Below are 16,735 nucleotides of genomic sequence, written 5' to 3'. Positions count from 1 at the left end.
ATTCTGCCAGTAAATGTAAACAGTGCAATAACATAGACTTTTTAATAGTGAACTTGAAATTGTTTATTGTGGTATTGTCACAATGCCAGACTGCAATTTTTAATAATCTATTGTAAGGATCGTAGACCAGATTTTGCACTAATTTAAGAAAAATTCTTAGCCTATTTCTTTTTCGCAATCGTTAAGAAAACATCACACAGAAAATGGATTGAATATTACTCTTACTATCAACAACTATTCGAGAATTATAACAATCGAGTGTTAAATTAAACAACCTATTGTTAAAGGAAAAAGAAGTCAACCGTTGAACAAGTAAATAGAAGGAATTGTACATATCTCGAACCTAATATGGTAATAGCAGCTCCGTATAACGAGAGTTTTATGTCATCAAAGGCTCACCTCTGACCACACACCTTAAGATTCGTCGCTGAACATACAATCACCTGATGGATTTTCCCAGGCTAAATCGGATAAAAAGGAGAATGGAACTCGAGTCGGGGTGGACATTTCCAAGAGCATACAAGAGCTCTACCCACCAATTATCTGTGTTTCAGCGGATATCTCCAGGACGGCGATCCCAAGTCGGACTCCATGAAAGGAGTGAACCAAGTCTCCGGTCCCACCATATCTGTTCTTCCAAGGATCCTCCACATGAATGATATGCAACGAGCAAATATCGTCCCGAGCTTGACTGATATTCTCTCTTCGAAAGAGATAGAGGTACGATAGTTATTAAAAATGATTTTTTTAAAGAAAAAAAAATATAATTTTTTTAAAGTAGAGACGTTTTAAACCAAAATATTATTTTGAGGATCCAGAAACTTGACTTCTTCTACGCTTCATTATCTCCTCGATGTTTGGTGTCAACGATGTTGTATTGATTTTCAAAATGGACTGAAGATGGTCATCTGTAAGTCTTGAACGGTATTTAGATTTATTAATCTTTATTGTTGAAAACAACTGTTTACCCACATATAAACTTCCAAACATGCATAAAATGCGGGCAGCATGATTCCTTAAGTTGGGATAGCTATTTTGATTTTTGAAGTACTTTGTATAAAATGCCAAAATGTCAACTTCATTGAACTTGCTTTTTAAAAGCAGTATGACACTGCAAATCTATTAGTTCCATTTGCAAGTAAGTCGGTGCTTTACTAACATCGAACGTAAACAGATCATTGAAAAGAGGAAAGTCGTAGGTATTGAGCACGAGAAAATGTACAAAACGACTATCAAATTCAGCAATAAGATCAAGCAAACGGTAAGAAAAATCTGCTAATTTATTTGCATTGTACATGCCGATTTCACGAATGCTAGGAAAATGGTCAAGTTTTTGTTCTCGCAGCTGCGATTCCCACAACTTTTATTTAATTTTGAAAGCTTGAACACTTGAGTACAGTTGCGTAACGATTACATTTTTTTTTGTTTTTTTTGAAGTTTAACGTTCAAATTATTCAAGTGTTCCGTCATATCTACTAAGCATGCAAAGTCAAACCACCATTCATCACTGTGTTCCATCGGTTTGCCCCTTTGAGCCATAAACGTAACAACATGTTTACGCAATTCGAAAAATCGTTTAAGCATTGATCCACGACTAAGCCACTGCAAAGTAGGGAATATCTAAACATTTTTCATCAAGATCGTTTAAAAATTGTGTGAATTGGCGGTGATTTAGACCTCTTCTTTTAATAAAATTAACTGTTTTAATTATGGGGTTCATTACATGATCCATTTTCTGCACTTTAGATGCCAAGACTTCTCGATGTACAATACAGTGAATTCCAACGAATTTGGGTCGTTCACCTTTAATTTTATTTAAAATTTTGTTCCATATTTTTGTGACAACACCAGCATTTTTACCGACCATGGATGGTTACACATCTGTGGTAATACTGCAGAATTTACTCCAATCCAAGTCATAATTTGGTACTAATTGCTCAATTGCTGAGTAAATATCTTGAGCTGTGGTAGTACTCTTCAATGGTATGCACTGCAGCAACTCTTCTGTGATGTTAAAGTCTTCATTAATTCCACGAATAAATACAGCAAGCTGCGAAGTATCTCTGATATCTGTACTTTCATCGGCTGCTAAGGAATACCAGATAAATTCTTTAATTTTAAGTTGAAAGTCTAAATTTTCTGCGAGTTCATTTACTCTGGAAGCAATTGTATTTCTAGTCAGGGGTATTTCTTGAATGACTTGTTTCTGTGATGGGAATGAAATGTCGGCCACGTCTAGCATACATTCTTTTAAAAATTCGCCGTCACTAAAAGCTTTTGAATTTTTGTAATCTTCTAAGATGAAACAGAGAAAACATAATGTAAACAAAAGATTAAACACAAAAATAAATCAAATAAAATTAATATTTCTAAGTAATATGAATAAATAAATAAATAATAATAATAATAATTGAGTTCAACAATTTTGTTTATTAAGTATTATTTGTTTAAATACAAAATATCACATTTTCTTTAGTATCAACATAATAAAAAATAAACAAATAGCATTATTGAATTAATGTCAGGGGCCGCAACTAATTGCCTCGAGGGCCAGTCATGGCCCGCGGGCCGTATCTTTGACATCCCTGCTCTAGCATATGGTAATATTAAACGGTCTATCTGTCTAATTATTATGCCTTTGTGTCCTTTTTAACTCTGTTTAAAATTTATTTTGTATACTAGTACTTTCTATCTATATTAACAGGACTTATTATACTGGAAATGTTTCTGTGTGTCTGTTCTGTTGCCAGAACAGACACACAGAAACAAGAACAGAAGGACTCTTTTGGTAAGTTTTTTTAAAATAAATATAACAAATTGGTTTTAAAAAATAGGATATCCAACCTTAAAAGAAAAATAAAGTCATTAAAGAATTAATCCAAAAAGGAAGTTATAAACAGCTCAACAAAGATCCAGTAAATGGTCTAATAAAATCGTTAGAAAAGGAATTAAAAAATTTAAAAATAAAACAGCATGTAACAAAAGAAGACATCAACTACATAAAAAGAGAAGACAACAGAACACCGAAGTTTAACATAAGGGTAAAAACACATAAAAATCCTATTAAATATAGACCTTTAATAGATGTTAAAAATTACGTATATTATAATGTAGAAAAATATTTAAAGGATAAATTAAATTTATTAGAAGTTTCTCAGTATAATATAAAAAATGTGGATGACTTATTAAATAGATTAAAAAATATAACAATTAATGAAAATATGAAGTTAATATCACTCGATGTTGTAAACATGTATCCTAGCATAACAATAGAAAATATAGAAAATTCTTTAATAAAAATAAATACACCGGATTGGATAATTAAATTGTGCCAAATTATAATTAAAAATAACTACTTTCAGTTCGATAAGAAATTCTATACCCAAACAGAAGGAATACCTATGGGTACGTGTATACATCCAAAATTGGCCGAAATAACAATCATACAAATAGATGAAAAGATCAAAAATATAGAAGGTATTGAATTTGACAGCAGGTATGTGGATGATTGCATAATAATTTTTGATAAAACGAAAACAAATGAAAATATAATTATAAATAAGACCAATAAGATGAAAGAGAATATCAAATTTGAATTAGAAAAAAGAAAAACAGAATAGTATAAATTATTTAGATATAACAATAGAAAGAAAAAATAATAGATTAATTTACAAGAAATATGTTAAACCAATACAAATACCCAAAATAATTAATTATAAATCTGTGATTCCGATCAGTATGAAATATAATATATTTAAAATGTATATGAATAAAATAAAGCAAAGAACAAGCGAAATAGAAACACAAAAACAAGAAGAAGAAGAAATAATTAAAATGTTTATTTTAAATGTTACCCAAAATGTATAATAAAAAAAATGGCTTGGAAAACTAGATAATGATAAACAACCAAAATCAATAGATAAAGAGAAAAAATTTATTAAATTAAGATATTATTTGAAAGAATTAAAAATGTAATAAAAAGTAGAATCAACTTAATACCTGAAAAAATAAATTCAACTAAAAAACAATTATGTTACAGGAAAGGAGAAAAATATTATATAACAGAGGAGAAAGGAATAGTATATTCATTTGATTGTAATTGTAATCCAAAGAAAACATATATCGGAGAAACTAAAAGAAAATTAAAAATAAGATTAAGTAAACATATCAGAGCAATCAGAGGAAACTATGCAAATTCAGCAGTAGCTGACCATTGTAATACAGAAGGTTGTGCAATTGATCTAAATACGGTAAAAATCAGGAAAAACGAAAAAAAGCAATTATAAAAGGCAACTGTATGAGCATTTAAATATAATTAGGCAAACTAATAAAATGAATAACAACAGTGGTAGAGAGATTCACCAATCATGGTTAAGCATTATAAAAGGGGGAAAGAAAGAAGTATAAAAGAAATGATAGAAACAAATTAGAACAAGATTTAAGTAGAAAAGAATAAACAAAAAGAAAGTAAGTCAATTGAAATGATAATATTTTAGATACAGTAGAGAGTCGTTAATCGGAACGCCGGTAATCGGAACGATTTTCAGTCGGACTGTGTCGTGCTGAATCGAACGTTTTTGATACTAGATTTACTTCTAAAGTATAATTTTCATGTTTTTATATTTTTCAATATATTTATTTTGTCTGTACAAAATAAAGAAATAATTTTTAACGATACGATAGCCTCGATTATTATTATAAAAATTTTCGTTAGGCTTAAAATCGACGAAAATTCAACGCAAAGCGACACGCAACGGAGAAAAATTCAACACGAAGCGACACGCAATGGAGAAAAATTTGAACATCGGACAGGTTAATGTATTTTTTCGTACATAATGGGTAATCGGAACAACCCCAGTCCCCAATTGATTCCAATTTTCGACTCTCTACTGTAATAATTAAATTTATCGTTTTAAACTGATTTTAATGTATAAAAATTAGGAATGTGTCAAATTGAATGGTTGCTGTGGATCGTGAGTTTAATTGGAAATGTAAAGGAGTTCGGAAATACAGAAGTTGTAAGAATTTTTAATTTATTGTCGGGAAATGTTTGTGTTTTTTAACTAATTTTAGTTATAATTGTACCAAAGAAATGTTTTTTTATTGTTAATTGTAGAAAGTGTCGTTTAAAGGCCTGCTGAGGAGGGACGAACAAGTCCGAAACACAAGTTTAAAGTGTATGTGTTCAGGTGAACTAAATAAAGAACATTATTTTTGATCTGTAAGACTAAATATCTGCATCCATATTTTCCAGTATAATAAGTCCTGTTAATATATAAAAAGTACTAGTATACAAATTAAATTTAAATTAAGATAAAAAGGACACAAAGGTGTAATAATTAATTAATTTGTTTTGTTTGATTTAAATGGTCTCGTTATTGAGCTCAACTCAACGCCAAAGTCTTAGCACGGGTCCACGATTCCTCTCTCTCGGAAAGGTATTTAAAATTTACTCATTAGCGTGCCTAACGCTCTAATTAGGTTGGTATCAGGAAAAATTAACAGGGGGATCTTACGAACTTCCTGCCCCCAAATTAAATAATACTAAAAATCCATCATAGTGATTCTGAGGGTGGATCTTCCCGATCTGAGACCGAACAAGAGTGAGAAACACGCTTTCTCAACTCCGGATTCTCACACAGCTATATGACCAGCATGACTCCATTGTCAACAGAAAAACTACGATGTACAGGGTCAAAAACCTACTATAGTTGAGAGAGTTGTGAGGAAACATTTTAGGGCGACATTATGATTAAGTCACAATTATGGCTTTTATGGCTAACGATTATGGCTGTTAATAAACAGCAATGAATTTAATAAATAAGCATAAAACATGAAATAACATGCTATGTTAAAGCATTTCAACTTTCTCAGGATCACTGACAAACTTGAAATGCACCAATAACTTTCCAGATTAAAATATAATACACCAGTATAATTTTATATTTTATAAACGAACATTATCGCTTTCAGATTAAAGTATTTTTTAAGATATTATATTTACTTTCAGACATGGAACACGAAACCAGAAATATGGACAGAAAGATTATGATTTTCAGAAATACGTTAGCACGACTCTTTGGAAAATTTGGAGAATTTATTGCCCTTCATCCCTCATCCTTCATCATCTTGCCTGTGATGGTGTCATTGTTGCTTTCTGTTGGGTTCATTAATATTAACTTTAGGAACGACATAAACTACCTGTTTTCTTCTGACAGAGGAAGGGGCTTTTCAGACAGAAACTTCATAGATAAAATGTTCCCGATGAACACCTCACAGTTTTTCGATATTCTGAGAATAACTGAAAGGCCTGAAATGACTGCAGTTGTTTATATTACTAGCACAGAAGAAAATAATATGTTAAAGAAAGAAATTTTAATGGAAATCGAAAATTTTGATAAGCTGGCAAGAAATATATCCATTATAGTTAATGGAGAGTTTATACAGTATCACAAAATTTGCGGAATCGTTAACGGTAAATGTTTCGAGAATCCCATATTAGCAATGGTAAATCATATCGATGAAGTCATTTCTAGGAAGATAAAATTCAAATATCCCATTCAGATTGACAAATTGTCAGCAACTTACAAACTAATGTCTCTGAGTGCTGGTGGCGTAAAAACTGACAATGATGGATATATACAGGAAATGGCTGCCGTCCGTTTGTTATATCCAACAGACGAGTCCAATATCACTAAAAAGAAATTGATAACAGAATGGAGAGAAACGTTTTATTCTCGAATAAAAAAATTTAAATTTAATTACATAAAAATATTCCCATGTCCAGTTAGTTCCGTTGAATTAGAAATTCCAATTCTCGCAGATAATATAACTCCTCTGATAGGAGCTGCAGTAACAGTAATTACTGTCTTCAGTGTCTTGATGTACATGACTAACGACTGGATTAAGAGCAAACCGTGGATGGGAATAGCTGCTGTCGTTTCTGCTGGTTTAGCAACAGTTTCGTCTTTTGGTATGTTGAGTGCAGCAGGAGTTGACAATCCGAATAGCAACATTGTCATACCGTTTCTCATTTTGGGTAAGTAACTAAACCTGTGTATTAACTTTGTAGTGAGCTAATGCATTGTATATTTAGCTACAGAAATCGATGACGCCTTCGTGATGATAGCTTGCTGGAGGATCACTGATTCGAAAAAAATTGTTGCCAAACGTATGAAAGATACTTATTCCAACGCTGCAGTATCTATCACTATCACTTCGCTGACCAATGTAGCCTCCTATTGTATTGCTATGACTGCACCTTTTCCTATTGTAAGATTATTCTGTTCGTATGCTGCAACGTGTGTGGGCTTTACTTATCTTTACCAAATAACTTTCTTTGGAGGATGTCTGGCATTAAGTGGATACAGAGAAGAAAAGGGCCTTCATCCGTTTACTTTCAGAACATTAGGTAAGTTGTTGAGCGTTTTTGTATTAACCTTATTGAAAATTATTGAAAATTATCATTAAACAGTATGTGAGATAAGCAGAGGACAGGGTTTATCCTCGCTGACCACTTACACTGCACGGGTTGGCAAAACCCGATTTCGTTGTCGTTTCGGATGGCTAGGAGAGCAAAAAGTGAGTGGGGAGGTCGTCGGTAAGTCGACAGGCGTCTTGGATTGACAGGAGACAGGTTAACAAATAAAACATTTATTGAATAACTAGAATAACATACAAGGCGATTACAAACTATTCTACGATACTATGCGGTTATATGCAAGTAGATATAAAGCTCTACAAGTTCTAAACAAACAGGTGGCTATGAGCTAAGCCTATTGCCGTTGCGGGAGAGAGAGTTTACAAAGGTCCTAACAAAATACCTCTTGGTGTGAGATTGGACGATATAATTCGATGAATGGCGGTCGCCGACGATGTGGAAGAGTTGCTGTAGGTCTTCTCCGACGGGACTTCGTCCCTGGGCATGGAGACAGACACAAGTACAATAATAACTTCCTGTGCGAGCGCGCTAAGTTTCCGGTGGCGCGAGCTTTTATCGTGTTAGTGTGGAAAACAATCCGTTGTTGACAATGAATTGCGAATTCTTGACAGCTAAGTGTCAACTTTTTCACCTAACTGTTGATAGTTACTGGAGACCTCTGCTCCGTTTCTCCGCGAGGAGTTTTTTTCTATCGGTGATTGTTTACAATAATTTTTGAACAAAAAAATGAAAGTTTTCTTTTATTTACACAAATTTTCCCGCTAAAATCCTCGGTCTAACAAGTATATTGCATAATTAGTGTATAATTCTATTGTTTGGAAAGTGTTGAGAGAATCTCAAAAATAAAATTTAAATATACGCGTAATAAGACAGCATCTAACTTTCGCCCAATTTAAGAACAAAACTGCAAAGTTTAACATAACGTGTACATGCATAGTGTATGGAAAACATTACGAATTACATAAAATTTTGAAGAATGAGAGAATAGCTGAAGCCAAATAAATCAGATTAGTCTTGTATTAAAAATACGAACAAAAATGTTTGAGTAGAGCGTAAAACTCTTACCTAAATATACTCTCTGGTCTTGTAAATGTCCTTTAAATCGTAGTTGGGTTAAACAAGATAAGGCAACATGCTACGTCGGCAGTTGTCGAAGGATAATGTCTCCTGATAGTAGTTTTAGTGAATGTTGGCCTTTGTTTCGGTGTTAGAAAATCTGGAAAAACCCACAAGGCGAGCTATCGATGAGGAGTGCAATTGCGACCACCAGTGTATTCAATGGATCAGAGAACCAGTGTGCGACTGATGAGATTTTGCAAACTGTAGATCATACCTTCTCTATAGGGGAAGACGGGATAACTTCGGCATACGGGGCAAGCCGTCAATTAAATTTTCTTTGAAACAAAATAAAAGGAGACTCTCTTTAAAGGCTAGACAGTTGAGTTTTAATGACGATTTGTTGAGCGTGGTGTCTCTTGTTCTCCGACACGCGTAGTTGAAATATCAAATAAGTTGTCTGTTTCATTCAATTTCTTATAATATTATGCTTCCATTTATATAGAATTGGCATGTTTTGTTATAATTCCATAATAACGAAAGTTATTCCTGTTAGAAGAATAAAACATTAACCTATTCAGGTGGCTAGATCATGGGTTGATACTCTATTCTCAGGGTTCCACTTAACGTTTCTAAATCACCATGACTATTGGGGCATCTTCGGCAGTGTTGCCGATCTTGTTCATGATCGTGTTTTGCTATGGTTTGATTTGGCCGCAAACAACAACAAGCAGAAGAAATAACTGGATCCTTCGTACAAAGCCACACTAGAAGCCAAGGCTAAAGTTAAAAAATCAGGAACTTGCAGAAAAGCAATAGATTTGGAAAAATCGGATTCGAAGTTCACTACAGGAAAGGGGCAGAAAACTTTTAAAGAACCAGAAAATGACGATGAAAATACTTATTGCATATATTGCAATGAACAATATAGTGCTGCTCAGAAAAAGTGGATTATGTGCTGCAAATGTGAACTGTGGGCTCATGTGGCTGTACAGATTTGGAAAATGAGTTGGTTCAATTTATTTGCGATATGTGTGGGGCATAAACAATTTGCTATTAAGCGTACAGGTAACCCCCGTATAACACGGGAGTTACGTTCCAAAAAATTGCCGTGTTATGCGAATCCGTGTTATACGAAACAAAGAACTAGCGCGAAAAGTGGGGTTATGTTCCAAAAATTAAAAAAACATGCTGTTAAATCCTTCTTTAAATCGAATTTATGATTCACAAAAGGCCGATGCAGGCATGGCGCATACAAAATTACAAATAAAAATAATAATATACTGAATATTATACTGTAAAAATATCAAAATATATATATATAATAATTTAAATTGTTAATTTAAGTTAATTTAAATAATTTCTAGGGGCGCCCCTAGTGGCCATTTTTGGCATACAGTGATGGAATCCAGTTTTTCAGCTTTATATAGTAGATTTTTTTATGGGTAAAATACTTATTTGAGTAAATATTTTACCAGAGATTATTCATTTTATATGATGATCTCAGCATGAGAATCATCAACTGGTAACAGTTTTAATACATTTCATGTTGTACGAGGGTTTTACCTAATTTCCGAACCGTATTAGAGTGCTTTAAAAGCACCGTGTTATACGGGGATGTTCCCAATTCTCGAATCATGTTAGAGTGAATCCGTGCTATAGAAGTGCCGTGTTATACGGGGGTTACCTGACATCCATTTCTACTGTTTGAGTTCAGTAATTATATTACTTTTAACTTGCATTAAAATGTGTTCATTTATTATTGTTTGATTTTTTTGTAATTTATTTTTGTATACATTTTCTTCAAATATAAATAAATAACAACTAACCCGTTAGAAAGCTATACATCCACAAGAGCCGAATTATCGGGCTAGAGTTGGCTATAATAAATAAATAATAAATAAGACAATTTGGCACTAGAGCTTGGCGTTAGGCGCCATCTCTTACTAAACTTAATAATTATAATTAAATTAAATAAATAATTTTAATAATTTGGAACTGGAGGAAAAGAAATCGGCCCGAAGCGGGACTCGAACCCGCAACTTCTGCTATCCGTGCAGACACGTTACCAGTTACGCTACCCGGACCTTCAGTCCGATCGCCTCCTGCCAGTATAAATAAGCTAACATGACGACCATCGACGGTCATTACAATGCCGGCTGGGGACACATCAAGTGCCACGTCCTCCCAAGGCACTCAACCGGCCATCGCAACCCCGGCAAGGCGTTTAAATATAAATAAATAACAACTAACCCGTTAGAAAGCTATACATCCACAAGAGCCGAATTATCGAAATTATTTATTTAATTTAATTATAATTATTAAGTTTAGTAAGAGATGGCGCCTAACGCCAAGCTCTAGTGCCAAATTGTCTTATTTATTATTTATTTATTATAGCCAACTCTAGGCCCGATAATTCGGCTCTTGTGGATGTATACATTTTCTTTACTTAAATATGCCTTTGGACTTGTATTTCTTTGTTTTAATAGTGAATTTCAACTTATACGTTGTTAATAACACAAATTTATATACCTGCCTATCTTGCCCAATTACTTTTGCCTAGGTTTGCCTAGGGAAACTTTGGAAACTGCTATCTTTTTGTAAAGGTATTATTATTATATTCATTTTTATTTCCAAACTGATTTTAACCAGTTCTATGATAAGGTTACATTCTGGTAGACAATAAACAAAGCTTTTCTTTCTGTTGACAGCAGTATTTATTACACAAAATTTAACTTATTAGAGTGGTTGATGCCAAAGTTTCCTGTAAGCCTAGAAGTTTGACAATGGCGTTTGGAATGTCGAGCGTGATTCCACTGACTTTCCAAACGCCATTGTCAAACTTCTAGGATTACAAGAAAGCGGCGCTGAACGTCCGACGTACACGTTTTCGCGTTTAAAACTTTAGCCTCAACCTCGCTATTCTTAACGTGCCGAAGTTGCACCCGTTGCCCCTATAGAATCTATATATAAGATATATATGTTACATATACACATACATAACATGTTATGCAACGTTCGAATATAGTCTATATATGCTATGTGATAAACTTGTAATTGAAGTCATTTACCAATTAATTTGCTGTTTGCCATTATATTTGAATTTCATAAGCCTGAATGATTAATAAATTTCCTTTTTTCTCGTTTACAGATTTGTATAAAGAGCCTAACAGCAAAGAACACGACTTCTATTTTATGAAAGTCTTTTCAAATAGAATTGCTGCATTTATTTCTCGTTTTTCAGCAAAAATTCTTATTATACTTTTATATTTCATTAACCTGTCAATAGGAATTTGGGGTATATTTTCTTTAAGGGAAGGTATAAATTTTCTCCATATTTACCCAAAAGGATCTTTAATACATGAAAGTTACCGCTTGCATTATCAATATTTCTCGGAATACAGCTTTCCCATACACATTGTAATTAACGAAACGTTAGATTATTCAGACAGGCGAGTTCAGAAATCCATTGAGAAGCTATTGTCAAAATTTCAATCTCATCCAAATATTGCTGGGGGTGACCTGGCCTTATCTTGGTTGAAATATTACATAGAGTTTCAAAATCACACTGTGGCGAGGTACTCCTTGATGGGATATGACGTGTCGCGCAAACAGGATTTCATTGATGGCTTACGCAATGTCTTTTTCAAAATTGGTAATTCTAGACAATTATCTAATGACGTTGCATTCAATAAAAACTTCACCGAAATAATATGCAGCAGATTTTTTGTGGTAGCAAAAGATGTCACTAACAATGAAATTGAATACAAATTAATTAAAGACATGTGGAAAATGGCAGACGAATCGGAATTTCGACTCATCGCACATTCAGTAATTTCTCCAATTATAGAACAAGGAATTAACATTAGAAGTCTTACTTTTCAATTGTTCTGGCAAACTTCCCTAGTGATATTTATTGTATTTTTCTTATTTATTCCCGATTTTCTTTGCGCAGTTATCGTCGCATTTTCGATTGTCTCGGCCATTGTCGAAACAATAGGATACATGGCATTTTGGGGAGTAAATCTTGATATTGTTTCTGTGACCATCTTGATTCTTTGCCTCGGGTTCTGTGTGAACTATCCAACACATATGTGTTATTCATTTCTGACTTGTGATAAAAATGGAAAAGAAAAATTGAAAAGATCTTTGTATAATGTAGGTTTTCCCATTTTTCAGGGATCGATATCAACAGTTATAGGGATACTCGTATTACTTTATAACAATATGTATGGATATATTGCATTTGTTAAAATAGTGACTATTATAGCTGTGAAAACTGCATTTCACTCAATGTTTGTGATTCCTGTTTTGTTGGTTGTTATCAGCTTTTATGTTGAAAAGAAAAAGAATGTTTCTTCTGTTTCTGAACAGAATGATATGATGGAGACTGAAAGTTTAAATGTATAATTTTTTACGTCACTGAAGCTATCTGTTGTATGTGTATGGTATCTATGGTATCTATGGTATCTATGGTATGTGTATGGTTCTAGAATTAAGAATTAAATATCATTTATAATTTTTTTTGTGTACTACTTATTCTAAATATATAAAACACATTAGAGTTAATTTTACATCACAAAATGTTTTTCCTTGTAGTCTCAAATACAGCTTTCAGGATAAAATATAGTATAAAAATCTTTTTCTTCTTAGCGTTGTCTGACAGATGTAGGGTCTGTTATTCGGACCTTCGAATGCCACTTTGTTCGATCAAGTGCATCGTCTGGGTTCAGGTGCGAGCCCTTAGGTCTGCGTTAATAGCATCTTGCCATCGTTGCTTCGATCTTTCGCGTGGTTTTCGGCCGTTCACCTCTAGGTGGTAGGCAATGTTGGCAACTGTATCCGGGGCCGATCGTCGGACGTGGCTCATTTTTGCCTCAATGGGAGCGGTGCCAGATTGTTGGCGTATCGTGTCATTCAATAAAGTATAAAAATGCTGTGTAAAAACGCATATAAAACGGTGAGATAAATTTTCCTAAAATCTTTCTACTCAAATTATTATACAAATTTGTGACATCGACGTGAAGAAGGAAAATTAAAACGTGTGAATGTTTCCCACTTACAAACATGACTTTTTGTCCTCATTCATATGCATACCTCTGAATAATCCAGCAAAAAATTGTGTAATTTTGACGTCAAATATTTTGAAAATTGCGTGTGGCGCCATCTGTTATGATATTTTATTTTAAGAGCTTTTTTTAATCATTATTTATTATAAAATGACGAAAGGCTTAGTTTTGAGGGTAGTGATGAGATTTATAAAAGAAAATTGTAAATATAAATAACGAGTAAAATCTGCATTAAGTCGGATTTCTTCTGAGCTGTTACGCCTGACAACGCGTTATCGTTCCCCCTTCAAACTTTAACCATCAAAATTTACTAGCATCATTGTCCCTTATACACAGGCTACCATGCCAAATTACGTTTCGTTTTCTTTACCCCATTTACAGATATTAAACGAAATAAACACAAACAAGCATACAGTACACGCATATTTTTGACTTTTTTATGTTTAGGTCTCAAAACTTGAAGATTTCCAAAATCTCGAGGGTCAAATTGTACATGGTTTCAATACTTTCCCTTCTTGTGTATGTATAACAACCGGAAAAGTAAAAAAATCTAGCAACAAGTTGAGTAACCTTTCTGGTTTTTATAAAATTTTATTTTAAAAATATCTTTTACATTATTAACAATAATAAATAAATAAAATTGTTTGTGGCGCCATCTGTTATGAGATTTTGTTATAAAGATTTTTTATACTTTACTTTCCCGGCTTTTAAACATACATAACAAGGGAAAGGAATCGTGTCAAATTCGTCCCTTCGAATATTTTGCTAATCTCCATGTTTTGAAATCTCCTAAACCCAAAAACTTCAAAAAAGTTATGATATTTTATTTTAAGAGCTTTTTAAGAGCTTACGTATTTTCATACGTAATAATTCCAGGTGCTCGACGTGCTGGTCCCAAAAACACCACGGTGGGTCTCAGACACCTTGGAATTTTCTCTTCTACACTTATCAATTTCTCGTATAGGCCTACAATTGTTTTTCAAAATGTAGACACTTATACATCCAATTTTAGAGTCTAATTTTAGAATTATCACTATCACTTTCTCGGTTGCAATTTTTAAAAATTGCAAACCTATAAATTCCCACTGGTCTACTGATTGTTCTTCCTTAATGTCGAGAACGAAGGTAGACAGATACAAGTCATCGAGACAAAATATGGAAACCGTAGGGGCAGGAAGCACAATTAACTATATAAAAACTTCCGGTATAAACCGGTAATCGCGTTATTTTAATTCAAAATTTTCTCCCAAACTAAGTTAGGCAAATGACCGGCATCACTCTATTGTTAACAGGAAAAGTATGATGTACTGTACAGGAGGAAAACACTACTAAAATCGAGAGCATTCTGACGAAAATTCGCGGTATGGCATTGTGATGACGTCACAATAAATAATTGCTCGTAATTTATGTAAATCTCTATTTCCTTAAACACAAATAATGTAATTAAAATAAAAATGAAAGAATTTTGAGTAGCCGTGTAAAAATCATAATGTTACAGCAAATATATTCACGGATATTAATTTAATTTCCATACAAATTGTTACAAATATTAGCGTATTGTTTTCAGAATTGAATTTATTGTATCGTTTCTTTGATTATAACCGATTAACTACGATATATTGTATTTAATTTTAATACATTTTGAATTTGACAGTTGCTAATAATATAACACTAGTTGTTATGTTCACGATTTTTATACGTGAAAGAAAATTGTTAACAGTTAAATTTATACTTCAGTGACAATTACATCATCAAAAAAAAATGCTATTATAGAACAACTAGTGCAATTACATTTATATTTTTGATAAAATTGAATTCATATTGTTATGTTTTAAAGTGTAAAATTTATCATATGTTTGATATTATGACACAAAGCAATACTAAACTTATTCTTTGGGCATTACTTTTAGCAGAAATCTCGAAATCAACTATACTGACTAACAATAGCTGTATAAGTAAGAGCTACACTAACAATGGTTAAGATTAGTGTTCGATTTATTTTAATGGCATTGCAAGCAATAAACGAAGGCAATTCTCCAAGTATTTAGCTGAAAGTCTGCAAGCATATTCTTCAATATGTTTCTTCTTGCAAGACAGTGACATTTTATAGATAATGGAGGAAAATTTTATAGCAGACTCAGTTATTTTTGAAGCACTAATGCAAAGATCAACAAATAAAATAAAGGAGAAACTAAAAAAGAAAAGTAAGAAATTTGACTGAACTCTATCTGTATTGAGTGAAGGTAAAAAATTGCAGAGGGTTATAGTTAAGTAAATCCCGAAAAAAGTTGACCAAAAAAACAAAATAAAGGAGTATTTTTTTTCGATAGCTTCTACTATTTCTTTTATTTTCATGTAAATATTTGGAATCGAATGTATTTCTTTTGAGAATTCTTCACACCTAAATGTCCTACGAGACAACTCATTAATACACCTTTCTATTAATTTACATGTCAAAGAAAAGTAAAGAAATAAGAAGTTCGATGGCAAGTAAAAACAAAACAAACAAACTATTTCATATATAAAGAAAATTACAAGTGACAAATATTTTGGTATATTAAAACCAAATAACACTTTTATATTCAGTGGATTTGCCTCTCCATTGTTGAGAATATTAAACGTTCGATAGTATATTTCACTTGCTATGGCATGAATCCAAACAATTACTATTTGAATAAACAAAATTCTGTATTCGCATCTAGAGAACAATTTAAAGTTTGAACTGAATGGAAGCATTTGAATGTTACGAAAATGCTCTTTCTTATTAATATGAAAATTATAAGTAGATGCGAGAGCCATCAAGTCACAAACCACAAAAGCAAATTGCCTTCCAAGTGTGAAAAAGTTCGAAATTGTATTGATATGCTGAATAAAAATATAAAAATCATACAAAGTGAAAATCTTCATTACAATCAAAATGATACCGTTGTATAGTGTAAAAGTGTTTTTATTGTAATTCAATCCCAAGAGTTTCATACTTTTTAGTAATGGTTTCCAAGATTCCAATATCTCTTCTTCAATATCGCTTGAATTTCTAGGAATGTTCACAACCGTAGTTAATCTCATACCTTGTGTCTGAAATATAAATATTTAACATTAATATTATCTTCATATTATAAATATATTAACATTCATTTAAAGTTTTTCTTTTTTATTATCTTTTTCTCTC

General features: G+C 32.6%; 2 protein-coding genes across 2 annotated transcripts; one reads left to right on the top strand and one right to left on the bottom strand.

The window, feature by feature from the left end:
- Window positions 1-1,905: 1,905 nt before the first annotated feature.
- LOC136973571 (general transcription factor II-I repeat domain-containing protein 2A-like) lies at window positions 1,906-2,242 on the bottom strand (the record flags this gene model as incomplete). Its single annotated transcript, XM_067268299.1, has 1 exon — window positions 1,906-2,242. A coding segment is annotated over exon 1 (337 nt), but the record flags the coding sequence as incomplete, so codon positions are not given.
- Window positions 2,243-2,835: 593 nt separating this feature from the next.
- LOC136973572 (patched domain-containing protein 3-like) lies at window positions 2,836-13,021 on the top strand. Its single transcript, XM_067268301.1, has 6 exons — window positions 2,836-3,041; window positions 4,942-5,018; window positions 5,117-5,189; window positions 6,011-7,039; window positions 7,097-7,411; window positions 11,649-13,021. The coding sequence occupies exons 2-6, from the start codon at window positions 4,944-4,946 to the stop codon at window positions 12,905-12,907; spliced, it is 2,751 nt and encodes a 916-aa protein (XP_067124402.1). The 5' UTR covers window positions 2,836-3,041; window positions 4,942-4,943; the 3' UTR covers window positions 12,908-13,021.
- Window positions 13,022-16,735: the final 3,714 nt, after the last annotated feature.

The sequence above is a fragment of the Centruroides vittatus genome, unplaced genomic scaffold (genome assembly GCF_030686945.1).
Source record: "Centruroides vittatus isolate TY-2023 unplaced genomic scaffold, ASM3068694v2 contig_3211, whole genome shotgun sequence".
Classification (NCBI taxonomy): Eukaryota; Metazoa; Arthropoda; class Arachnida; order Scorpiones; family Buthidae; genus Centruroides; species Centruroides vittatus.
Note: the sequence above shows the minus strand (reverse complement) of the source record. Positions and strands in the feature narration are given on the sequence as shown.

Excerpts from the sequence above, each read along its gene's own strand:
- LOC136973572 (XM_067268301.1), top strand. The coding sequence starts at position 4,944 with ATGTGTCAAATTGAATGGTTGCTGTGGATCGTGAGTTTAATTGGAAAT. Across the intron at positions 7,040-7,096 it reads CATACCGTTTCTCATTTTGG|CTACAGAAATCGATGACGCC; the intron begins GTAAGTAACTAA and ends TTGTATATTTAG. Across the intron at positions 7,412-11,648 it reads GTTTACTTTCAGAACATTAG|ATTTGTATAAAGAGCCTAAC; the intron begins GTAAGTTGTTGA and ends TCTCGTTTACAG.